General features: G+C 44.5%; 1 protein-coding gene across 1 annotated transcript in view; it reads left to right on the forward strand.

Annotated features, from left to right (window-relative positions):
• The window catches only part of LOC119176964 (MAM and LDL-receptor class A domain-containing protein 1), a 115,221-nt gene that overhangs the window by 63,009 nt on the left and 26,474 nt on the right, over positions 1–25,738 (forward strand). The window contains exons 12-17 of the mRNA XM_075876493.1: positions 8,704–8,856; positions 9,200–9,345; positions 10,037–10,153; positions 13,456–13,576; positions 14,187–14,330; positions 24,292–24,557. Of these exons, the coding sequence (XP_075732608.1) occupies positions 8,704–8,856; positions 9,200–9,345; positions 10,037–10,153; positions 13,456–13,576; positions 14,187–14,330; positions 24,292–24,557 (947 nt within the window). The remainder of the gene's footprint in view (positions 1–8,703; positions 8,857–9,199; positions 9,346–10,036; positions 10,154–13,455; positions 13,577–14,186; positions 14,331–24,291; positions 24,558–25,738) is intronic.

Raw genomic sequence — 25,738 nt, forward strand, 5'->3', positions numbered from 1 at the left:
TCTATCTATCTATCTATCTATCTATCTATCTATCTATCTATCTATCTATCTATCTATCTATCTATCTATCTATCTATCTATCTATCTATCTATCTATCTATCCGCCTACGACATTTAGGTCTCCTGGCAGCAAATGTTTTGAGTGGTCGATAAAAAGTTTGTTCCCATCTATAACTGCATCGGCCAGTCGCAGCAGCAGAATAAAACGTGAACAAGTGTAGGGGTATACCAACACTTTCGCGAGTTGGGGGCAAACCTACTTCACTCGTCAGACAGTTGGAATACATATATAAGAAGCTAATACACGTACGAGAAAGCAAGCAGGTACTTTATCGATTTACGTTTCGGCCGTGGCACAGCCTACGTCAGAGAAAGCCGTGCCATGGCCGAAACGTTGCTGGTTTCAAAGGGTCCGCAATGTTGAAGTTTGACGTTTCCTGTCAACTGACGAGTTGCGCACGCCTGTTTTGCGAACTAGACGGCTACTTCTATGAGATTGTCACTTTCAGCGTATACGTCGCGGGTGGTCCGAGTGCATGAAAATTAAAAGCCAGAAGTTTCTAACTGCTAAAAAATAGACAGGCTGTATACTTAAGGCTGTATTCTATTTCTTGGCGTTTGGAGTAGTAATTAAAACTCTGATATATATATATATATATATATATATATATATATATATATATATATATATATATATATATATATATATATATATATATATATATATATATATATATATATATATATATATATATATATATATATATATATATATATAATGGGAAGCACCACTTAAAAGCTGATGAGCTTTCCATTGTACTCGAGTTCACTGCTCTATTCGTCGCAACTTCGCATACTGCTGCCATCCCTCCTAGTTACCACAAGCAATGCTGATAAACTTTATCAGAAACTAACGAGGCAACATTTTTCCACGCTCTCAGTACGGCAAAAATAAAACATTAAAAAGATTCGTCACAATCACCGGCTGAAAGCAGCTTCGACAGATCAGCAGTGATGCTATTCATCATCATCATCAGCCTGACTACGTCCACTGCAGGACAAAGGCCTCTCCCATGTTCCGCCAGTTAACCCGGTGCTGTGCTTGCTGCTGCCAATTTATACCCGCAAGCTTCTTAATCTCATCTGCCCACCTAATCTTCTGTCTCCCCCTAACCCGCTTCCCTTCTCTGGGAATCCAGTCAGTTACCCTTAATGACCAGCGGTTATCCTGTCTACGCGCTACAGGCCCTGCCCATGTCCATTTCTTCTTCTTGATTTCAGCTATGATATCCTTAACCCCGTTTGTTCCCTAATCCATTCTGCTCTCTTCTTGTCTCTTAAGGTTACACCTACCATTTTTCTTTCCATTGCTTTCTGCGTCGTCCTCAATTTAAGCTGAACCCTCTTTGTAAGTCTCCAGGTTTCTGCTCCGTAGCTAAGTACCGGCAAGATACAGTTGTTATATACCTTCCTCTTGAGGGATAGTGGCAATCTACCTGTCATAATTTGAGAGTGCTTGCCGAATGTGCTCCATCCCATTCTTATTCTTCTAGTTACTTCAATCTCGTGGTTCGGCTCTGCGGTTATTACCTGCCCTAAGTAGACATAGTCTTTTACAACTTCAAGTGCACTATTACCTATCTCGAAGCACTGCTCCTTGCCGAGGTAATCTGCAGAAAACTTTCGTTTTCTGCAGATTAATTTTAAGACCCACCTTTCTGCTCTCCTTGTCTAACTCCGTAATCATGAGTTTCAATTCGTCCCCTGAGTTACTCAGCAATGCAATGTCATTGGCGAAGCGCAGGTTACTAAGGTATTCTTCATTGACTCTTATCCCTAACTGTTCCCATTCTAGGCTTCTGAAAACCTCCTGTAAGCACGCGGTAAATAGCACTGGGGAGATTGTGTCCCCCTGCTTTACACCCTTCTTGATTGGTATTCTGTTGCTTTCTTTATGAAGCACTATAGTAGCAGTTGACCCCCTGTAGATTTCTTCCAGAATGTTTATATATACTTCATCTACGCCCTGATTCCGCAGTGTCTGCATGACGGCTGATATTTATACTGAATCAAACGCCTTCTCGTAATCTATGAAGGCTATGTATAGTGGTTGGTTATACTCAGAGCATTTCTCTATTACCTGATTGATAGTATGAATGTGGTCAATTGTTGAGTAGCCTGTTCGAAATCCTGCTTGTTCCTTTGGTTGATTGAACTCTAATGTTTTCTTTACTCTGTTAGCAATTACCTTTGTAAATAGCTTGTATACTACAGAGAGCAAGCTGATCAGCCTGTAATTCTTCAAGTCCTTGTCATCTGCTTTCTTATGTATTAAGATGATGTTAGCGTTCTTCCAAGACTCTGGTACTCTTCCCGTCAGGAGACACCTCGTAAACAGGGTGGCTAGTTTTTCTAACACAATCTGTCCTCCATCTTTCAGCAGATCTGATGTTACCTGATCCTCACCAGCAGCTTTGCCTCTTTGCATGCTCTCCAAAGCTTTTCTGACTTCTTCTATCATTACTGGTGGGGTGTAATCAGGGTTACTGCTAGTTCTTATAGTATTAAGGTCGTGGTTTTCTCGGCTACTGTACAGATCTCTGTAAAACTCCTCCGCTATTTTAACTATCCTATCCATATTGGTAGTTATTTTGCCTTCTTTGTCCCTTAGTGCAAACATCCGACTTTTGCCTATCCCAAGTTTTCTCTTCAATGCTTTGACACTTCCTCCGTTTTTCAGAGCGTGTTGAATTCTCTCCATGTTATACCTTCTTACATCGCATACCTTACGTCTATTAATCAACTTCGAAAGCTCTGCCAGTTCTATTTTTTCTGTTGTACTTGACACTTTCATGATTTGACGCTTCTTAATTAGGTTCTTCGTTTCCTGGGAAAGCTTGCCAGTGTCCTGTCTTACTACCCTGCCTCCAACTTCCACTGCACACTCCGTAATGATACTCGTCAGATTATCATTCATTGTATCTACGCTAAGGTTGGTTTCCTCACTACGAGCCGAGTACCTGTTCTGCAGCGACACTCTGAATTCCTGTACTTTCCCTCTCAGTGCTAGCGGATTGATTGGCTTCTTGCGTATCAGTGATGCTAATAACTTCTGCTAAAAATGATTTTACTGAAGCAGCTCGAATACTCTGACTGGTTCATAAAACGATTGCTTGTTCTCATTCATAACAAAGCAGGCTGCAGTACATTCGCTTTCGTGCCTTGTACTGTAGCCTGCTTTGCAATGCTACTGTACAAGGCGCGAAAGCGTCGCATAGGCGGCCCGCGCCGCTAAGAGCTTTCAAAAAAATCATCACAGCAGATATGCTGGAAAATTTTCACTATTTAAAACATTCCCTGGTAACATTTTAATTTTCTCGTAACAATAAACTTGAGTGATTACTGTGGTAAAGGACAACTTTTCCTTATTTGTTGGTTTCCCCAGCATGCAGCCGACAGTGACCACTGTCGAAAGGGGGGGGGGGGGGGGCTCAGCACTTTAACTTTTCTTCTCAGGGCGCACCTTGTCCCCCCCCTCCCCCTGGCTGATACGCCTATGATTTTGCTGCTCTTGCGGTGGTTTCATTCGCATGCCATGTTTCAAAACAGGTATGGTATGACATGACTGCATGGCAAACACATGTGAAAGACCTTAACGTGGAAATCATCACATGCATGTCATGTATGTCATGACTACACGCCATCCTCATGGTATGCTCGCGGCCGTTTTTCTAGCTTCACGTATGCCAAATTTGGTATTACGTGATGTGAATAGACGACGAAGGTGAGTGACACGTGCAAACATGATAATCATGTCGGCATGCCATGTAAAACATGACTACATGCTACTCTCGTAGCGCGCTCGCGGCTGTTTCCCTTGCTCAGTATATACCGAATTTGGTACAAGTTGACGTGAATAGACGACGAAGGTAAATGACACGTCCAAACATGATAATCATGACATGCGTGTCATGTAAAACATAACTACATGCTAAGCTCATAGAGTTATTGCTGCCTATTCGCTAGTTCCACATTTACAAATTTGGTACTACGTGACGTGAATGGACGACGAAGGTAAATGACACGTCCGAACATGATAACATGATATGCGTGCCATGTAAAACATGATTACATGCTACGCTCATAGCGCGCTCCCGGCTGTTTTGCTGGCTTAACACATACCAAATTTTGTATCACGTGACGTGTATAGACGACGATGGTAGATGACCCGTCCCAACAAGATAATCAACCTGGAAGTCATGTACGGGATAATTTACATCCCTTTCGTTACGTTGTGCTGATTTTAATGTTACATATCAACCTTCCTCAGTTGTTTTTCACATATTATCGATTTCCACTGTACGTGTGATCTGCAAATTTTTTTACTCAAGAAAATCGCTACGAGATGCTGCCTGCGTCAGCCTTGCGAGACGATAGAAGGGGAGCGTAGAAGTGGAGAGAGAAAGGGAATGTAAGCGCATGCGCAATGGTGGTGTAAACGACGCGGGGAGGAATGTCTTGAGGAGAGGGGGCAGCGAGCGTAGGTTAACAGACACTTTCTGCGTCGGTGTTGAGAGGCAAGAGATGGGGAAGCGTAGGAGACGAGAGAGAGGGTGGTGGTAGTGGTTAGAAGATGAGAAAAGGCACCTAATTTCTGCAACCCGGTCGGGAGCACGGCGCAGTGCCTAAAGAGAGAGAGGGTAGGGAGCGCACATGCGCAATGGGGATGTTATCGCCACTGGGAAGCATGCCTAGAGGGGAGAGAGGGGACACTGAGCGCAAGCAGGTGGTAGGAGAAACCTTGATAGAGCAACGCGCAGCTGTTGGAGAGAGGGAAGGAGTAGAGTTGCACATGCGTATGTGAGTTCAGACGCTTCCGACGCCGCGAAACAGGTTCGACAAGAGATGCTTCGCATTTCAAAGTGGATCAGTAGAGGTCACTTGAAGAGTGCTGCACAGGGCTTTAGCTGCACAGAGATCGGGAGTAGGAGAGAAGAACATGTATGAGAGAAGAAAAATAGAGATGATGGGAAAGGAAGTAGTTCGACCCCGCTCTGTCCACTAGCACACGCGTCGCCTCTGAGGCACTTCGCCGTGCTGCCGACGGGGCTGCAGAAATTAGGCGCCTTGTTCTTTTTACCGCTACCACCATTACCTCTCAGTTAAGGAAGGCCGTCAGGTGGACAGGCAAAGGATGGATGTAAACAAACATCACGTGACGGGCTCACGGGCGCGTGAAGATTTCGGCGTCGCAGGAAAGTTCAACTTACAACTTCCACATGGGGAGGGCATGGATCGTACGAACGCTCAAACAGCAGAGCCGACAGCTGGTCCGGGAGATAATTAGTGTTTGCCTGGCTGATGCAGCAGTGCGGGCACCAAAATAGGGCCAGGTGGCGTAGCGCAAGCAGCAAGGGCACACCGAGGTTCGGGCAGCCTTCCGAGCCGAATACAAGCGACCTCGACGAGCCTAGGGTAGTCAGAGCATGCGGCGTCAACCACAAAATGATGGAAACGCCTTCGCCGTAACGGAGGCCTGCTTTCGGCAGAAGTTTCTCGAGCGGCTTCGGCTGGAACGTCTTGCAGCCGCCTGTGGCCGCAAATTTTAGCTTCGTTGCTTGGGTGGTGATTATTTATGTAGACATATTAAAGATGATAGTCTTTTTTGGGGACTTTCGAAGGAAAAATTTTGGTCTGTCTGTCTGTCTGTCTGTCTGTCTGTCTGTCTGTCTATAAGTTTGTCTGTTTGTCCTCCCTAACGATACCTCAAACGGCACCAAACGGCCGACCCCATCCGCAGCGCCCACCAATATCGCTCAAGGTTTAGCGTTGATAGTTGTGCGATTGTCAATTAAAAGCTTATACTGCGCATATCTGAGGCACCACAACAACGCTTCGATGTTTTGTATGTCTGTCTTTATACTAGAAGAGGCACACACAAGTAACTCTAAGGAATGTAGCGTTTATCGCGCTGCGCTGACAGTTCCACGCGATGCTCAAGAAGGTGTTTTCAACGCTTTGCTACGATGTCACGGTGGTGGCACCTGCCCGTCGCTTTGCGTTCTACACCTTATCACTTGCGAGACTGGCGCGCATCTTTCTCCGCGGGCTGCACGCCTTCGTTTTCGAAAGTAACTGCCAGATGGCACTTGTGTCTAACGTGCCTAGATGTGCTCGCTCGCCTCCGCCACACGCTCGAGGCACTCTAACGCAGCGCCTGCAGAATACCATTCACCGATTTTCTTGCGCAGAACATCAAATAAACGTTTTATTCACTCTCTCCAGACGTAAGCGTTTTTCGACTACATAATTTACAGGGTTAGATGTGGATTCGGGCCAATTCTTTAATGGCCCCTGACCTTGGTATGGCTGGTTTCTCTGTGGCGTTTCTTATAGTTTATCAAGCTACGTTGTAAAATGATGGCTCCCCCGCGGTGGTCTAGTGGCAAGGCAATCTGCTGCTGACCCACAGGTTGTGGTATCGAATCTCGGCTGCGGCGGCTGCATTTTCGATAGAGGCAGAAATGCCGTAGGCCAGTGCGCTCAGATTACGGTGCACGTTAAAAAACCCCAGGTCTTCGAAATTTCCGAAGCCCTCCACTACAGCGTCTCTCATAATGATACGGTGGTTTTGGAACGTTAAACCTCACATATCAATCAATGTAAAATGATTAAAGGAGGGATGTTTTAAAGAGTCCATTAATCAGTGTTGAGTAACAGATGTTTATGTTTATGAATTGTGTTGAATGTTGAGTAGTAACAGTACGGTCTGATGCAGCCTTTCGACTACCTTTCACAGTGCTTTCATCTTCCCGCTTACAAAAACACAAGATATATTGTCCTAGTGCGCAAATTATCTATGAATATTTTGAAATATTCGCAAAGAAACTAAATAGAAATATACATACTCTGTGTCAGTTCACAGAAATTAGATTTTGGTCATTTAAAGCAAAGTTTAGAAGCCAAATTCACGAAGCATGTTGTCCGTAAGTGCTCTTTTCCTTTGATCGGCAGGACAGTTTTATCATATGGCAAGTGTCAGGATTGTCTGATAAGTTACCCTCGGAACATTTGTAGTGCAAGACAAATGATTTTTCGCCTATTAGTAAATTATAACTTCACAATCCCGAAAACACCACTCTTACTCTGACACGACGCTTAGTAAGTAGGAAAATGTGCGAAAAAAATGCGGGTGGCGGCGCCACGTTGAGATTCCCGCACCAAACAACGTGACGTCATATCACAAATTCGTAAGATCTCTACTGGGTCTTTCGTAGCTTCGGATCTATACAAATGAAGTACATTGTCATCGGTGGGTGTTATAATTAGGACATGAAGTTTCAGACAATTTCATAGAGCCGATTCCACGAAAATACCAAAAATGCTTTTGAAAATTTCTGTGATCACGCGCGAAGATTCTGGCGCCAAATTAAAAAAAATCATACTTCCACCTTAATTTTCTCCGCTAATAAAGAACTTATGACAGCGAGACATATGACATTAGAGTCCTCAGAGTGCACTTTGTCAATCTAAACAAAGTCATTGTTTCCGTTTAGTGTCCCCTTAAATTATAACCGCTTTCAGGAGCGAAGCTCCTTAGGGTGTCGGTCTCTCCATGTTCTGAAGGTGTATGTAGCCACCGGTGGCACATACCCGAAAGAGCAGTGCTTAGAATGTTCGCTGGATGGCAGCACTTGTATATGATGAATACATGATGAAAAAATGTGAGATGGATGTACTTGGAGTGTTCAGTAGATAGACGGACGGATGGATATGCAGATAGACGGATGAGCTGATGGACGCACAGACAGACAGTGGGGCAGACGGACAGACGAATGGAGAGACAGACAGAGGGACAGCCGCACGAACAGGTGCACAGACGTACGGACGGACGGAAGGACGGATGCACCGACGGTCACACGGATAGACGGATGCCCGGACGGACGCATGGACGCGCGGATGGACGCATTAATGCAGGGAAGCAAGAACGAATGGGTGGACGAAAGCATGTACGAACTGACGAATGCTTCGCCCCACCAATCATCATTCACTTCGTGGATAGACTGTGATTTTTTCTCCTGCTTCTTTTCGTTGAAGCAATGTATAACCAGCAGAAGAAAAGCAAACCCGAATCGGGAATAAAAACAAGGCCATGTGAGGACGCGAAAAGGCATACAAGTTACGTAGCTGTTTTAAACATGCTGTTGCTTCCTCTCGGTGCCTGACACTAAAACACACCGATGTCAGAGGCCAAGCTGACAGGTGGTCCACCCCGGAGGAGCAGTGGTTATGGTGCACGGCTGCTGACCAAAAGGTCGCGGGTTAGATGCCAGCCACAGCAGCAACATTGCAATGAAGGCGAAATGCTAAAGGCCCGTGCACACTGCGATCTCAAATCACGTTTAGGAACACTAGATGGTTGATATTTCCGCAGCCCTTCACTACGGCGTCTCTCATCATGAAATATTTGTTTTTAGAAATAAAACCCCAAATATCAGCAGGAAGGTGACAGGCAATTTTGTGTTTATGTTGAGTTCAATCTTTTTTAAGTGAATCAAAGTGTTTTTATGTAGCTAAAGTACTATCAGCTGCAGTACTTATAGCTAAATACTTAGTGGTGAACCATGAAATTTTTCTTGCAGAACCTTGTTAGATTGAAGCTGCTTTGGACACTTTCGTTACTTGCGTTTTAATTCCATGCAGAGTCGGGCCTGAGCTGTGATTTTGAGCGAGGACCTTGCACATGGACAAACTCGGTTAGAAACCGAGGCGATTCAGAGTGGTTCGTCCGTGGTGGCCAGCTACGCTCCATTCTACCCCGCCCGAAACAGGACCACACATTGGGAACTCCGCAAGGTGTGTGTCGCAAACCAGCATGCTATTCGTCACGCTCAGAATAATTACACGATCATAATAAACAGTAGAAATGCATGTTCTTCCAGCTTTTGTGAACGGCTGGGCAAGGTACACCGCGAGCAATTATTTCTTTGGCTAGGGATCTAAACTTGCGCAATTTAAGTGCTGGCATCTCAGATTAGTAATAACTTACAAATGATAATAACTCGAGAAGTTATCCTATGTTTTGTGACCTAGTAATTTACTTTAAGGTTATTGCTGCATTCTCAGAGATCACACTACGCATATATAGTTGGCGAGTGATTGAACTAATATTTTGTTTCCTCCTCACGCTAAAACCCAGGGTCCTACGCGTTCCTGAGTGGTGCTCGTCCATACACGCCCGAGCCGGCCAGACTGGTGAGCGAATACGTCAACCTGGCAGTGCCTGGAGTACAGTGCATGGATTTCTGGTTCATTGTACGGGATTTTGCTGGCACGAAACTCAGGGTGAGTCCTGCACTTGCAATTTTTCTGCGGGTTTGTAGCACGGCCAAACTTTTAACTGTCACCTGGCTAAAAGCCGGCGTAGGGCTCAATAGTAATCACTCTAAAGACAATATTTCTATGCACTAGTTGATGCCAGAATTATAATATTGGAAACTGCTTTTTTATGAAAGATGGCGTTTGAATACTTGTCAATCAATGAAAGATCCCACACACACAAACACACACACGTACACACACACGCACGCATAAACACACACCCACCCACCCACCCACCCACACACGCACGCACGTATGATAAATAAAAAAAAGAAAAAAAAAACTTGGACATGAAGCGACGTGGGAAAGGAGTGGGTCTCTCTCGTGCAGCAACTGTGAACTTCGACTATAAGGGGGCAGTCGCGATTGCTGGTGCGCGCGCTACCTCGACAGAAATCAGTGGTCGGCCCTTATACCATCCTACTTGGCGCCCATTGGGCTCTCAACGCAAAGCGACTGCGCGAAAAGAGAAGCTCTAGCATCATCGGCCGCATTCTTTTACACAAGCGTTTTTCGTAGTTGGACGATATCGGATCCAGAAGAGACCTCCCAACTGTACGTCCTATGAATGATACTAAAATTGTATCACATTCATTACTTCGCCTTCGTAGTGAAAGTGTCAATTATTATTTTATTTTTGTTTCCTTTCGTGCAGGTCCTTATTGAAGCGGAAAGCTTCAAAAAAATACGTCAGGAAGTTGTCTGGGTTGTTAACCCCAGCAACTCATCCGAATGGCGTAGGGGGCAGCTGAAGATACCCCGAATGGGCAGGGTACGTGTTGATATTATGTATCTTGCTGTTTATTTATTCTCTCTATACTTTCTACAATCCTTGGCAACGAAGACATTACATATATATTTGTCGTTCACTATTTCTGCTACGCAGCTGGTTCACACGAAGGTACCAATTTCGGTCAAACGAAATATGGCTCTTTGTATGGCAGCGAACGGTGCTTTCATAAAAAGAGTTATTATAAGCAGTACATAACATTGAGTAGAAGTATAATTGTTACTTGTGCTAATATAGTCCACTTCTATCGTGAGTTTGATTGTTTTTTTCTCTTTAATAATGTGCATGTCATAGACATCAGGATAAAAGTCACCCACTGAAGTACTGGAACTCAGGAAGCTTTAGAAATCGGAAGACTCAGAGGTTACTATGTCAGCAGCTCGTCATGTGCCTTTCCAGAAAAGATATAGATAAATAAATAAATAAATAAATAAATAAATAAATAAATAAATAAATAAATGAATAAATAAATAAATAAATAAATAAATAAATAAATAATTAATGAATAAATAAATATATATATATATGTAAATTTATAAAATTGTAATGAGGGATAAGAATTATATTAATATTAGAGAATAATCATGCCGATCTTGAATGGCACATAGTCACGACTGAATTCTGTAAATACTTGCATGTTCATACATTCTGGTCATGTTTTTAGGGCGCTGAAGGATTGTTACAATACGTGCACTGGTCTGGCAGTATATTGTTGTCAACTGCACGACAAAGCTATGTCTTAGTCGAACAGGTACACAGCAGATTCGAATCAGATGTGTATGGAAAGACTTCGGACGAGTAAAAATTTGATAGAGCGAATACTTAAAGCGGACCTTCATCTTGTCGTTGAAGAAAGAAGTTTGCCATCATTTCATTACACCTAGTCTAACTCACGTGGCGAAAGATTGGAGGATTATAAGTAATCTTGGGTAGAATTCAAGAACTGTGCAATTAGTCTGGAAAGATAAAGACGACAGACGTAATGCTAAAGCGACAGAAGAACGGTGATAAAGAATACACAGCAATCGATGATCTAGTTGAGAATGTTGGTAAGTGTAGCTGGACTATTATTGGCCGTGAGGGCCTCCACTGGAGAGGCCAGCGCTGCGATAGTTTTGACGTCCCAGATAGGTTATCGAGTGTCACAGAGTAGCTTTTTAATGAAGAAACGTCTAACCTAAAGGCTCGTTTTCTTTGTTAGTCACAATATCAATGAGAACTAACAGACAATAATGCCAGGGGAGATATAGGGATGTTGTAAGAAGTAAACAGGTATGGATTAGTGTGGAACACCTTTGTTTGCCTGTCTTGGCGTCACGTAGTACGTGATATTATTACGAAATGCGAGCAGAGGAATAATTCCTCGCATATCACCTCAAGACATCAAGTCTGTCAGAACGTCACCTTCGCTATGAAATGAAAAAAACTGTAAACGTAATGGCTCTATCCTTAGTGCGTCACCATATCGACGAGAACTAATAGACAATAATACCAGGGAGAGTATAGGCGATGTTGTAAGAAGTGATTGTTATGTAAACGTTAAGAACTAAAAGTGGACATAAAGATCACATGCCACAGGATGAACCGAAGTGTTCTTCACTCGCCGCCGTGGCAACAGGTGTCGCTGACTGACACTCTGACTGACACTCTAACAATGGAAAGCTGAACACACCCGCGATTGAAATAAGTAAGAGACGGTTAGAGTATTGGTGGCAGAAAATTAGAGAGAAAGGACAAAAATAAATATTGGAAAAATAAAATATGGACAGTGTGCCGTAAATGGCAGAGAACTTAAGCTGAAAATTTACCTTTTTTCCATTAAGATAGAATTTATCAAAGTAGAGGCATTAGGCCAACATAAAAAAAAAGAAAAAAGATTTTTTTTTTTGTCGAGCCTGGTGGCATACTTGTCACCACCCCGTTATAAAGGGGACGCTCATAGCATCCATCCATCCATCCACGTTTGTTCATAAAGATGACGGAGGAATTACCGCCACCATAGCTAGAACATCGGACACGTTATTCGAAGACCGCAGGTGCGGATCCTGCCGCTGGCAAGTTATCTTCTCGTCCACTTTTATTTTGTCGAGTTTACATTAGAACTACTTCTTACAGGACCCCTATACTTTCCCTGGTAATAATGTCTGTTAATTTTTATTAATACAGTAGCTTTCTAGAAGATCAAGGGAACTCCATCTTTTTGGCCTGCTTGTGAGTTGTTTGTCTGATCGGCAAATGGTTTGGGCTCGACCACACTTGAGTCTATTAGTATGGATGGTCTTAATGCATGAGTATACCGACCTGCCACACTAGAGGTAGCAAAAATAGGTACGACAGAAGAAATGCCACCCGCATCTTCCCATAAACGGAACTCGCGTAAATGCGTCGCAAAGCGGCGTGGGTATCGCGTGAATGTTGCATAATTGAGTATGGCTTGGGAATGCTTAACTCTAATATTGTCTTTATTATTCTTATTTATTAAATGAAGGAAAAAAGTTGCCTTCAACGTCAAGCAAAATCCAAGTAAAGACTTCCTAACTGAATTCTTGAGAGGCCATTGTCGTGTAATGAACAAAATTACAACAATTCTGATGAAAAACAACAAGAATTCTATAGACAAGCGACAATACAAATATTACAAGAATTCTCATGATGTTAGGACGCCATGATGTTATAGTCTGTTATGGTCACTCGCTTATAGTTTGATGCGTGAGTGAAGTGCTTAGTAATAGCTGCAAACAGTAGAGGTGTTTCATGCACAGGTTGGTGGACAATCAGGGATGCAGACAGCTCCCTAAAGATTTAACCACACGCATGCACTGTAGTGTGTCAGCACGTGACTTTTTGACGCGGCACTAGGCTCTCTCCCTATGAAGAAATAGAGGGCCCACAGCTTCACGTAGCCTCGTGCTTTCTTTCTTCGCAAAGAGAGGGCGTGGCACCACGTCAAAAAACCATGCGCTGACACGCTGGAAAGCGTACGCGTGAACTGGACTTAACATTTGGTAATTTATCCACCTATAAAATGGCAGAAAGTCATTTTATCCGCCGCTAGAATGACTGATTACAGTCGCCCTGGTGTATAAAAATAACAGGTAATGTTCTTTGTTTTATATTGACGCTGACGTATCTAAGCAAATTAATTTCGGAGCTCATTACATTTTTGTTGCAGAATGAAAGAATGTTGCGAAATGTATAAGCAACTAAGTTACACTCGACTCACATTAGAGGTTCTTTGATTTACTGGACAAGGAGTTTTAACCTAAATTCAACACTATGCACAGGTCATGTTTGAAGGAGGAGTCGCAAATGCGAAAGAAAGCTACGTAGCCATCGACGACATTAGCGTTGACATTAACAGCAACTGCCGAACCATCCCACAGAGCGCGATCGCTGGAGAGCAGGGTAAGCGCATCTAACATTTCATTTTATTCAAGAGTGCCAATATTTCTGATTTCCTCTTTGTGGCTCAGAGACCATCAAGTTCTTTTCAGCAGACTAGACTTTAACATTCTGTGATGAGCCATTAGAGGTAGGAAAAAATCAAGTAAAAATAATTGACGAATATGTGCGAACGGAGTAAGTGCACATGCGCACCTCAGTTTTAGTAATTAGAACTATAGCTTGTCTAAACGAATAACATGTTGATTTCTTCTCATTTTGACATGCTGAGATTTGTCTTCGGACAAAAAAATTCAAGTTTGTGAACAAGATTGACGGTTGCTTCGGAGCAGTCCAGTGCAAACGGTCTTCGTAGACATGTTTTGTAGGCAGTATGCAGCAGACAGGCTAATGACTTCGTTACTGAATTGCCTAAGGCGAATGGCTGTGCAAGAGGAGATACTGTAAGTTATTTGGCTAGTACGATCTGGTCGGCTCTGCAAGGGCCTGTTGATTTTGCTCACATCTGTAAGCGGTGTAATTGGAAACCTTAAGTCGACACTTCTACGCATGAAAAAAAAGTGCAGGGTAAGCCTTTGTAATCTAACTTCACATGTACGCTTTCATGGCACAGCATATGTACTCCTAGACTGTTCCTGGAATACGCCTCGTTTGTGCCAATGGGGGAACGTGTCATTCGCGGACGCAATGAAGAACTCTCTATTCTGGCCTCCCAAGTACCTGCTTGCACCGACCCCATCCATAGAAGGCCAACACGGTACGTGTTATTGAATTTCACGCGTGTTAACCATGGGAGCGACCTGTATAAGTGACTAGGCAAGGCGAAGTGCCACCATGCATGCGCAGCCGGTCCGTGCACGCTGGCACTTCGCTGACAGCTTTTTGGTAATAAACTTGATGATTGTAGTCAAACTGTGGAACAATGTTGTCAAACTTCAAACTTTCTACCACTATGCGAGAAGCTTGCAACGTTAGCACTCAGAAACAAAACAAAAACGCATAATTCTTCACGCGACAAAGGACTCGTATACTCAGTCTGACAATTGCAGTTTTGATCACAGAGAATGAGTTAGTGGTTTTCGCACCCTCTTGCTGCTGTCTGTGCCTGTTCTGTTTGCCAAACGGTTTAGAAATGTTTCATTGGGACTTGGAGATATCGGACTCAGGCAACTTCAGATTGATTGTCGAGTCCGCTGAGAAGAGCAACGATTTGATTGCAGTTAGCGATCTTTCTGTTACCTTCTCACCAGCCAAGGTGGTATAGTGGCTGAGGTACTCGGCTGCTGACCCCCAGGACGCGGGATCGAATCTCGGCCATGGTGATCGCATTTTCGATGAAGGTGAAAATTCATGAATTCGGGTGCACTTTAAAGAATCCCAGATGGCCGAAATTTCCAGAGTCTTTCACTACGGCGTCTCATATTCATATGGTAGTTTAGGGACGTTAAACACAAGAATAAAAGATGAAAAATATATTACCTTGACAAACAAGGGGTGTCACTTCTTGAAATATGCGCATAGTGCTGTCACGTAGTGCGCGCCTTGGCACTTCTTTTGCTGATGCCACGAGTGTGATGTGCATAGAAATGTTTCATCCCCTAGACCCTTGCTTACGAGTACGATCTTGACTCGTGTTAGCATAAATGGATAGTGCATTGTGATAGAATGTTTTTTTAGATAGATGGTTCTATTTATGTTAACTTTCCTGGCTGTTCTTTCTGGTAGCTGCACCTATTTACTTAGCGTTACCATTCATTAGAATATTAGTTGAAAGTAGTGCTTGTCTAGTATCTTTCGTTCGTGTTATGCGTTCTCCGCGCTTACAGAAGCTACTGCATTGCCACTGTGTCGTTTGTATAAAAATAATTGCAAGGTGACATTCCGTTGGCACTTTTTAATACTTTTCTCAGCTTTCATTCATGATACTCATTTTGCAAGGGTAGCGTAAGGATTCAGGAAAAAGAAAGAGATAGAGAGAAAGAACGCTGTCTTTTTTTCTTTTGTCTTCGGGCTTCTTTCAAAGGGATAGGAAGTAGGTAGCTCAAACCAAAGTACTCCTAATTCATGAGGAGTACTTGGAACAACAAGAGAACACACACATTAACGTTCAACGCTCTTAACAATAATTCACGCGCAACGCTCCAATTGAGATACCGTTTAAAGTGCAGGGTATATTCAAGAGACGGGACATTTTTCGTCTCTCTTTTTTTTAGATATAGCGAGCATTTAACTAAAATCTGATGAAACGAGTATGGTGAGGGTTGTCAGAGCACTAATTCAAACGTAAAGGAGCGACGTAAAAGCACGACCAATTCTCACTGTACGTCTCTCCCTAGATCTTGGGGCGCACGCCCACGAGAAGAGCAAGTGGCATTCAGTAAAAGTTTTGCGCTTTTCCGCGACACGTAGCGTTCCAAATATTAACAGGCTTGAACCTGAGTACCCAGTGCATCCATTACGCTTGTCAGTTCCAAATTCCCAAACCTAGTGAGGAGTCCTCTAAGGTGTTCACCGACTGCGGAGAAATTACGCGATTAAACTTGGCATCCCTATCTTCTGGGGTATGAGTGGTCTGGTTATTTGCTTCTGCACTGCCCTTCCCAGCTACAACTAAACAAAAGAGACCCAGCAGAGGGGTGATTGAACGGTGGACAAGACTCACAATACTGGACAATAAAACGAAAATCCATAATCTGCGAATCGCGTGGGAAATGCATGCCTATTGTCGTGTGTTAGGTTCGTCACATAGCAAGGCGTGTGACGCGAGGAAGATGGAGACAGTGAGGAAAACAAACGGGAGTTATATTGGACGAAGAACAAAAACTATTGCACATACAGTACTATAAGTTATACACACGCGTAGTTCACACACAAAAGAAAAGAGTAACCAGTCTCACAGTCTGTGCCGTAGCCCGGTGCCTTGAAGTGGGACCCGTTGCGGGCTCAGATGCAGTCGTCGCTTGGGTGCCAGGTCAGCATACCACTGTCGAGGGCATCACCAGGTATAGGCGTAGCCGCACACTGTCAGCGACGTCGGCTCGGTAGACGTGGTCAGCAGCTCCGGTCTTTCGAGGGCGCTCGCCGTACCGGAGATGTCCACAGGACCACTCACCGAGAACTCGTGCTGGCCACGCCGACACGCCGTGCCCCGAGGACGTCAATGGCTCGAGGACAGGAACCCGGCCTTTCGAACCTCGCGCGTAGTTGCGGGTTCACCCTAGGCTCCCTTGCGTCGTCTTGCCGGCGTCCGAACGGCTTCGTTCTCCGCGAGCGTCTCCTCTTCTTTTTTTTTAATGGGCGCGCTGCAATGCCCCTTCATTCTTCTCATCTTCTAAATGATGTGGTGCTGTCGTCTGCTAGGCTCGCATTTTTAAGGTACTACATCACATCACCCCCCACTTAAGAAAGTTCTTCCGGTAGAAGAACTTGAGGGCACTGGGGACATGTTGGTTCGCAGACGGAAACACACACGTAAGCACCGCTGCACACTATAGCAGTTCCGAGCCCCGCACACTCGGCACATTCGGTCACAAAAGTACACACCAGGAAAAAAAAAAAGACACAAGTCACAGAACTAAAGCGTCATGATACTTGTATCGCGCTGTAAGGTTCACATCATAAGCCATTAGTACCACTAAACATCGATTCTTCATACAGATGTTGCTCACAGAGTTGGCAAACGGCTCATGTAATCTGCGCCTATGTTGTCTCTGCCTTTGATATACTCGACCGAAAAGTCGTACTCCATAAGAATGAGGCTCCACCGTAACACGCGGCTGTTCACATGCTTGGCCGACTTGATGTACACAAGCGGTTTGTGGTCACTCTGTAGAATGAATGCACGTCCAAATAGATAGATGTGAAATTTCCGAACCGCCCACGTAAGAGCCAGGGCTTCTCGCTCTACTGTAGCGTAAGCAGCTTCACGTGGTTGTAGTCTACGGCTTGCGTATGACACTGGATGCAGTATTCCTTCGTGACGCTGCATGAGTATGGCACCTACACTTCTCGATGATGCATCGGTACGGAGTACAGACGGTTTTGAAAAATCAGGTGCTTTTAGAATGGGTGGCGTAGATAGCAAAACCTTGAGTTCATCAAAAGACTTCTGTTCTCGTTCTCCCCAGAGGACTTTGTTTGGGGCCCTCTTCTTGGTCAATTCGGTCAGTGGGTAAGAAACTTCAGAGTAGTTGTGCACGAAATCTCTGTAATAACCTGTAAGGCCCAAGAACGAGCGTACTTCTTTTTTTGTTTGTGGACGCTTCGCAGCTTGTATTTTGTCGAGCGTTTCGACCTGCGGTCGAATAACGCCTTGCCCAACGAGATGACCGAGAAATTTGACTGACTCTTGACCAATCTCACTCTTTGTTGGCCGAATGGTCAAACCAGCGTCGCGAACTCGCTTGAGAAAAGACTCAAGTATAGCTATATGTTCCGCCCAGGTTTCAGTAGCAATGAGCACATCGTCAAAGTAGTAATAAACGTGCGGTATGTCTGCTACCACTTTCCTCATGAGGCGGTTAAACACAACTGGGGCGGTTTTAATGCCAAACGGCATGAATCTAAATTGATACAGTCCTGATTCTGTCGAAAAAGCAGTCATTGGTTTTGAGCCTTGTTCCATGGGAACCTGCCAGTAGCCTTTAGCGAAGTCAAACTTTGAAAAGTATTTTGCTTGTCCAAGTTTACCAAAGATGATGTCTACACGGGGTATAGGCTCGTTATCATTGACTATAATCTTGTTAAGTTGTCTGAAATCGATGCACAAACGCATCGTTCCGTCCTTCTTCTTGACAACTACTACAGGTGAATTGTAAGCAGACTCCGATGGTTCTATGATGCCTTGTCGCAGCATGTCTGCTATTTCTTTCTGTATCGCTTCTTGGGTAGCAAATGGCATAGGGTATGGCCGTATGCTTACGGGTCTATCCGTGGTCAATCTTAGCTTGCACTGTACGAGGTGCGTTTTGCCAGGAACATCCGCAAATACGTTGTCGTATCTGGTCAATAAGTTGGTGACTTGCACGTGCTGGGTAGGAGAAAGTGACTCCGATATGCTTACGTCAGCAGACGATTCCTTTCGTTGGAATGGTACGCATGGTAGCTCGTCACTTTCAGTGTCATCCGCCTGGCAAACAGCTGATGCTTCATGCGGTGGTGCAGGCGGCCGTTCCTCATACTTTTTCAGTAGATTTATATGAAATAGCGTGCTTCTGGTACCGAGGTCAATTAAATAGTCGACATCGTTTCTCTTCTCAATGACACTAAAGGGTCCCTTCCACGTCAGAACCAATTTGTTGGTATCCGATGGAAGCAGAAGCAGAACTTTGTCTCCAGGGGATAATTGACGTGGTCTGGCCTTTTGGTCATAATGTTTCTTTTGTACTAGCTTCGCTTTCTGAAGCTCCTCCTTTGCTAGACGGCAGGTGTCTTCAAGACGATTCCGCAGTTCGACTACGTACCCGTAGGATGTTTTTAAATCATCATCAAGATGATCAGCGGCCCATATTTCTTTCAATATCGCCAGGGGACCTCTGACGTAACGGCCGTAGAGCAAGTCGAACGGGGAGAAGCCTAAGCTCGACTGGGGAACTTCGCGATAAGCGAAGAGTAAGGGCGCCAGGTACCGGTCCCATTTCTTCGGACACTCCTGACACATTCTTCTTATCATTTGTTTCAGGGTACCGTTGAACCTCTCTACAAGACTATTAGCCATGGGATGATATGGGGTTGTTGGCAATCGTTTGAAGGAGAGAAGTCGGCTTAGCTCCTTCATTAGGCGTGTCGAGAATGACATGCCTCTGTCACTGATTATCTCCCGTGGGACACCTACACGAGAAAACATCTCCAGAAGTGCCTCAGCGACTTTCTCCGTCTCAATGCTCGGCAGTGCTACAGCATCGGGATAACGCGTTGCCATGTCCACCATTGTCAGTACGTACTTGTTTCCGCCCTCTGACATCGGTGATAATGGACCCACAATATCAATGGCTACTCTCTTGAAAGGGGTGTCAATTATAGGAGTGTTGCCGAGAGGTACACGACCCACCAAATGCTTGGGAATAGTTCTTTGACATATATCACACGATTTAACAAATCGTGTGATGTCTGACTGAACCCCTGGCCAGTAGAACTCTTCGAGTACCCGGTCGGTAGTTCGTTTAATTCCCTGATGGCCCGAAAGGATGCCTTCATGGGCCATTTTCATAACAAATTGTCTGAGGCACCTTGGTACCACAAGCTGATTCACCTGCCTCTTAGAGTGAAGGGTGTACTTGCGATAGAGGATACCATTCTTCGTGAAGAACAATATTTTAGCAAACCTGGTCTTGACCTCTTTGTTGACGGCTTCGAAGCATTTCCGCAAGCTGCTGTCTTCCTCCTGTTTGGTTTTAAAGTCCTGTGGGCTGATGTCTAAGGGGTTTATAACTGGAGCCGGAAGTACATGTGGATTTCCTGCCTTTCGGTTTACTGCAGCAACTTTTGTCTTGCAACGTGTTTTCCTTGCAGCCGATGTTGAAGTCTTTGCATACAAGGGTCCGTGTGCAGAACCGAATTTTTTTGCGCCAGAGTACTCTTCTGCAGTGTTCTGGGTGTAAAGACGGCTCTTCCAATCGTTATCAGGATTGTGAGCATCTCGAACGCCTTCCACATTTCCCAAGACAACATCATATAAAGGAGTATCCATACAAAGGGCTCGAGTTTTGCCAGTGAAGAACGGTGAAAAAATTTCCACGTGTGCTTCAGGCAGCTTCATCAACCGTCCGTCCAGGAGGTAAATCGAGGAAATCTTTCCAGTCAGCTTGCTATCCGCCACAAGAGACCTTTTGACAATGATTGAATCGCATCCGGTATCTCTCAATACTGTTGCGGTATATCCTTCGAGTACACCTTCGCCCGTGGGCATCGATTTTTCCTTCAGCTTGGCTGGGCGCGTTTCTGCGCACTCCGGACTATAAGGAACACAAAGGGAAGCCTGCGACTCTGAATTAATTATCTTGGCTCCATCTCTTTGTTGAAAAGAGCATGAGGCCTTCTCAACGCTGTTGGCCCTTTTGGAGCAGTCAGCTGTTTTATGCCCAGTGCGGCGGCCTTTTCCACAAAAGGGTGGCTTTGTACCTGGGCCCCTTGTGTTGGTCCAGCAATCAGCTGCTCTGTGACCCTTTTTGTTGCAAAGGAAACACTGCGGTCTCTCTTTGTCATCTTGCCGCTCAGACGTTGGAGTTTGACCTGGAGGCTTGCTCAGGATATCGCCTTTACATTTGCCAAGGTTAATCAACCCCTGGGCCTCCAAGTAGTGGTCTGTAGCCTCCGCAAGTTTTTCAAGGCTTTCACAGTTTCTTTCCTTAAGAAACACAGCGAGTTTCTCATGGCATTGCGCGAGAAACTGCTCCGAGACAATTTTGTCTCGCAGAGCATCGTAGGTCCGGTCTGTCTTGGCCATTTCTTGCCAATGGTCAAAATAACCTAATAGACGCCCGGCAAACTGCGTGCCCGTTTCAGAATTATCTGGTTTGGCTGATCGAAATTTAGTCCGATAGCCTTCTTCTGTGTACCTGAAGCGTTGTAGTAGCGTTTTCTTCAACGTTACGTAGTCTGTGGCATGTTCTGGTGCCATCCTACCAACTACACTCAAGGCCTCTCCGGTCAAGCAAAGGCTTAGTGATAGGGCCCATTTGTCTTGCGGCCAGTCTTGACTAGTAGCGACGCGCTCAAATCACTGTATATATGCGTCCAGCTCATCGCGTTCCTCGTTAAAGGCTGGGATGAGTTTATGTGGACTTCGATAGCTCTGCGTGGTGCCTACGGGCGCATCCTCGGTAAGCTGCCCAGTAGTTGTGCTACCTGCTGTCGCACCTAACTGATGCAACCTTAACTTGAGCTCAAGAACTTCTTTCTCTGCTTGTAATCTAGCGACTGCCTCTGCCTCGGCTTCTTTCGCGGCATTTCGTTCAGCCAGACGAGCGTCACGTGCCTCTTTTTCGCGTGCGCGTTCTTGGTCCATCCATTCTTTTAGTGCTGATCCACTTAACCCCAATTCCTTTCCGATCGCCGTCAGCTTATCTGCCTCCATCATCGACCGTCACACACGCATATGCGATGCGATACTCTCCTTAGATGTAACAAGAGTAGTCCTGTCTCGCGGACGCCAGATATGTCGTGTGTTAGGTTCGTCACATAGCAAGGCGTGTGACGCGAGGAAGATGGAGACAGTGAGGAAAACAAACGGGAGTTATATTGGACGAAGAACAAAAACTATTGCACATACAGTACTATAAGTTATACACACGCGTAGTTCACACACAAAAGAAAAGAGTAACCAGTCTCACAGTCTGTGCCGTAGCCCGGTGCCTTGAAGTGGGACCCGTTGCGTGCTCGGATGCAGTCGTCGCTTGGGTGCCAGGTCAGCATACCACTGTCGAGGGCATCACCAGGTATAGGCGTAGCCGCACACTGTCAGCGACGTCGGCTCGGTAGACGTGGTCAGCAGCTCCGGTCTTTCGAGGGCGCTCGCCGTACCGGAGATGTCCACAGGACCACTCACCGAGAACTCGTGCTGGCCACGCCGACACGCCGTGCCCCGAGGACGTCAATGGCTCGAGGACAGGAACCCGGCCTTTCGAACCTCGCGCGTAGTTGCGGGTTCACCCTAGGCTCCCTTGCGTCGTCTTGCCGGCGTCCGAACGGCTTCGTTCTCCGCGAGCGTCTCCTCTTCTTTTTTTTAATGGGCGCGCTGCAATGCCCCTTCATTCTTCTCATCTTCTAAATGATGTGGTGCTGTCGTCTGCTAGGCTCGCATTTTTAAGGTACTACATCACACCTATGTTGAACCGTTGGTGCCTTTGTGCTACCCTAAACATGTTTTCTTCTTGTCGTAGATACAATTCACCGACGTCTCTGTTTTAAATTATTTCAATTTTTGATGAAGTTTATTGTGCCTATATTTATTATTTTGAAGGCATAAAATGGTGTTTTACCTGCCTGTCTTTGGCGCCTAAACACAATTTTTATTGCCTGAAAATCCGGCCTCTAATGATGATGTGTATGGGCAATGAAAGGTACACGACGATTACAACATCCAAGCTCTCGGCGCGAAGCCCAGTGCATGCATTTTTTGTTTACCAACCTGAGTCACTTAGACATGTTAAACCCCATTACCTAACTATTCCTAATTTTTTAGAGGGTGGAAAACTTGTTGATCAAAGAGAAGTTTTGTTTGAAAGCTTTTGTGAGCGTTTGCCTCACCGCGGTAGTCTATTGGTTACGGCGCTCAATTGCATCCCGGCTGCGGCGACTGCATTTTTGATGGAAGCGAAAACGTTTGGGGCCCGTGTGCTTAGATTTAGGCGCACAGTTAAGGACCCCAGGTGGTAGAAATTTCCGGAGCCCTCCACTGAAGTATCTCTCGTAATCATATCTTGGTTTTGGGATGTTAGACCCCAGATAATATTATTTTGTCAGCTTTTTGATAGTTGCCCTGCACCTGCCAGAAGGCTTAAAGGGGGCCTGAGATACGAGTTTATAATGATTATCGAATAAAAGAACGTAATAATATTTATATCTGCTTGATGGGTTCTATAGACGGTTTCAAGATTGCAAGCGTTGTGCCCCAAAAGAGTCTTCAGGTCACCTCAATTACCAGCTCGTAACGTCAAAACTGTAAGGACGTTCTTGCGTTTTTTCAAGGGTAAGGAAAGCCTCTTATTAGTTTTTCGGATAAAAAGAACGTGCGTTGTGTTCAAAGGAATGTTTAGTTGTTTTTATGTAGCTCAAAAGAACTAAACATTCATTTGAGTATATTTTGCCAAATTAGGGAAGAAAATTGTAGAAAATTGGTGGGCTATTTTCTAACGCTCTTTTTGCCCACCATTGCTATTCGGGCACATCAACGCACGAAACAGGATGTCATCAAGGGTCTGTGTTTGTAAACAGTGAAAGGGTCTATACAATCGGGGCACTGTAAACTGATCGTGAATCTAGTTTTGTATATAGCTTCGGAAGGAAGTGTAAGTTGAAGTTGAAGTTAGTTTATTTTTGTCACACAAAGTACAAAAGCTTCACATGTGGTTCGGAAGGGGAAAAAAAGCTACGTGTATATAGCTTGGCCGGCCCCACCTCCAATTTTCCAGCAGCGACTGTTTAGCAGAAGCAAATTAAAGCATATTCAGAAAGGGTGTTTGAAGTGCAAAACACAGTTATTTAATGTATAGGTATATAAAAGACACCTTCAGAGAAATAGACAAAACATGCGCACAAAAGGTAACAACAGCCACAATTTTCCCTAATTACAAGTGAGACAGTGGGTACATGCGAAATAATAACTGAAAAGCGACACACCAGGCTATCACAGGCAATTATACAAGAAGCAAGTGCAATTCATTGTTTGAAAGCACACGCAAATTTTCTGTCGTTAGAATAGGTGGTTTTGGGACGCTAAACCCCACATATCATTATATCTGTCGTTAGAATAAGTTTATTCAACATCTGAGGGATGCTAGACTGCAACATCTGCAAACCATAGTTGTTCGCGGTCATCGTCTAGGGGCTGCCGTTTCCCGTGTACACGCACTATAATACATTTGAGAATAAATTAGTTGCAGATAGAGATGCGCATTATAAATTATTAAGCATTTAATGTTACCGTGGCAGATCTATTAGGTATTATTATACCCCAGAAAAACTGAAGAGGTAGGTAATTTTTTTTCTTGCCAACGCAGGTTCATTTCTATACACAGCCTGCGACAATCGACGGTCGCCAAACAAGACGTCAATCGTGCAGTCTGTGTTGCTTAGCCGTGCGGACAATCCTGTTTGCCTACGCTTCAAAGTACACATGTTCGCCGCCATCGGATGGCAGGTAGTTCTGCGACAAGTTACAGGGAAAAATAAAAACGTCCTCTTCTCAACCACTGGTCAGGCAACAGCCGATCGTTGGTACACTGTTGCGCGAACTGTGCATCTACATGGCCTGTCAAATTCACAGGTAAGAACAAATAAATGTTCCGCAACAAATTAAAAGAAAACAAACGAATGAGGAAGAGCTGCATGCTGGACGATTACGTTCGACGGTGTTGTGAACGGAAGTATCGGCCAGATTTGTATAGATGATCATGTGTATAAGTTGTCCAACCACTCGTGAATACTAACCATGTAGAAGCCTAGGCTCGAGCTAATCTTTATGAGTTACGGGGAATAAAAAAAAACAAAAGGTAGCTTTCATAAGGTTTTTGCATCCCCGCAAGAGCGAAAAGTCGAAGTCGTTACCTTTTACGCGTTTGTTAAAGCGTTATAAGTTTGAAAAAAAAATCAGCGTGCTGAAATCATCCTGACTTCGTATCTGGACGTGACTTGTACGATATAATTGTTCGTATAATGTGTCACTGATTCCTCATGCTGAATGTGCCATTAAGGACGCCTACCAGGCAATGGCGAGGAGTACATCTAAAAATAAAAACGTTGTGGATTCGGCCCATGATTTCTTTTGTTACATTGTAATAGCTGTCACTGTCGTGGCCCGTGAACCCACGTCAGTAAAGTGCTGCTATTTATTTATAGAAAACTTAATAACGGTAGGTAATCCATATAATTAGTGAAGGAAACAAATGTTGGTATATGTAGCGGCTGAAGTATGCTTCTGAGTTAACGCGGCATCTTTTAATAAATATGTGGCCTTTTTTCCATGTTTCGGTGTGAGGTACAAGTAGTTAATTCAATGGAGTGCACTGCTGAGACTGACTTGTTGAGAATGAAGTATTAAGTAGGCCTGAACTACCATCGTAGATAGTCAGAGATTTGGTATTTTCTATACACTTTCACTTGAAGCTATTCAATAATGTGTTGCGTATGGCCAAAGGAAATAGACTCAATAATTACATAAAATTTTCAAAAGAAAAACAATTGTTCGGAAGTGGTTTATAATGAAACCATGGCTGAATATGTTTGATTGCGAATAAAGGAACCACGTGTCGTCCACTTCTATGTTAGGTATACGTGTCTTGATGTGTGTCTTGATGGGTGTCTATGCGTGTTGTCTGCAATGGAGCTCAATGCGGAACTTATAACGACGCACACGCCTTTACCTTGATGTTTGCTGCTTTTTATGCAGGAGTGAGAGTACCAATATGCCTTTAGTTACACTCAAAATAGGTGCAAAGAAATGAAAAA

Source organism: Rhipicephalus microplus, chromosome X (genome assembly GCF_043290135.1).
Source record: "Rhipicephalus microplus isolate Deutch F79 chromosome X, USDA_Rmic, whole genome shotgun sequence".
Classification (NCBI taxonomy): domain Eukaryota; kingdom Metazoa; phylum Arthropoda; class Arachnida; order Ixodida; family Ixodidae; genus Rhipicephalus; species Rhipicephalus microplus.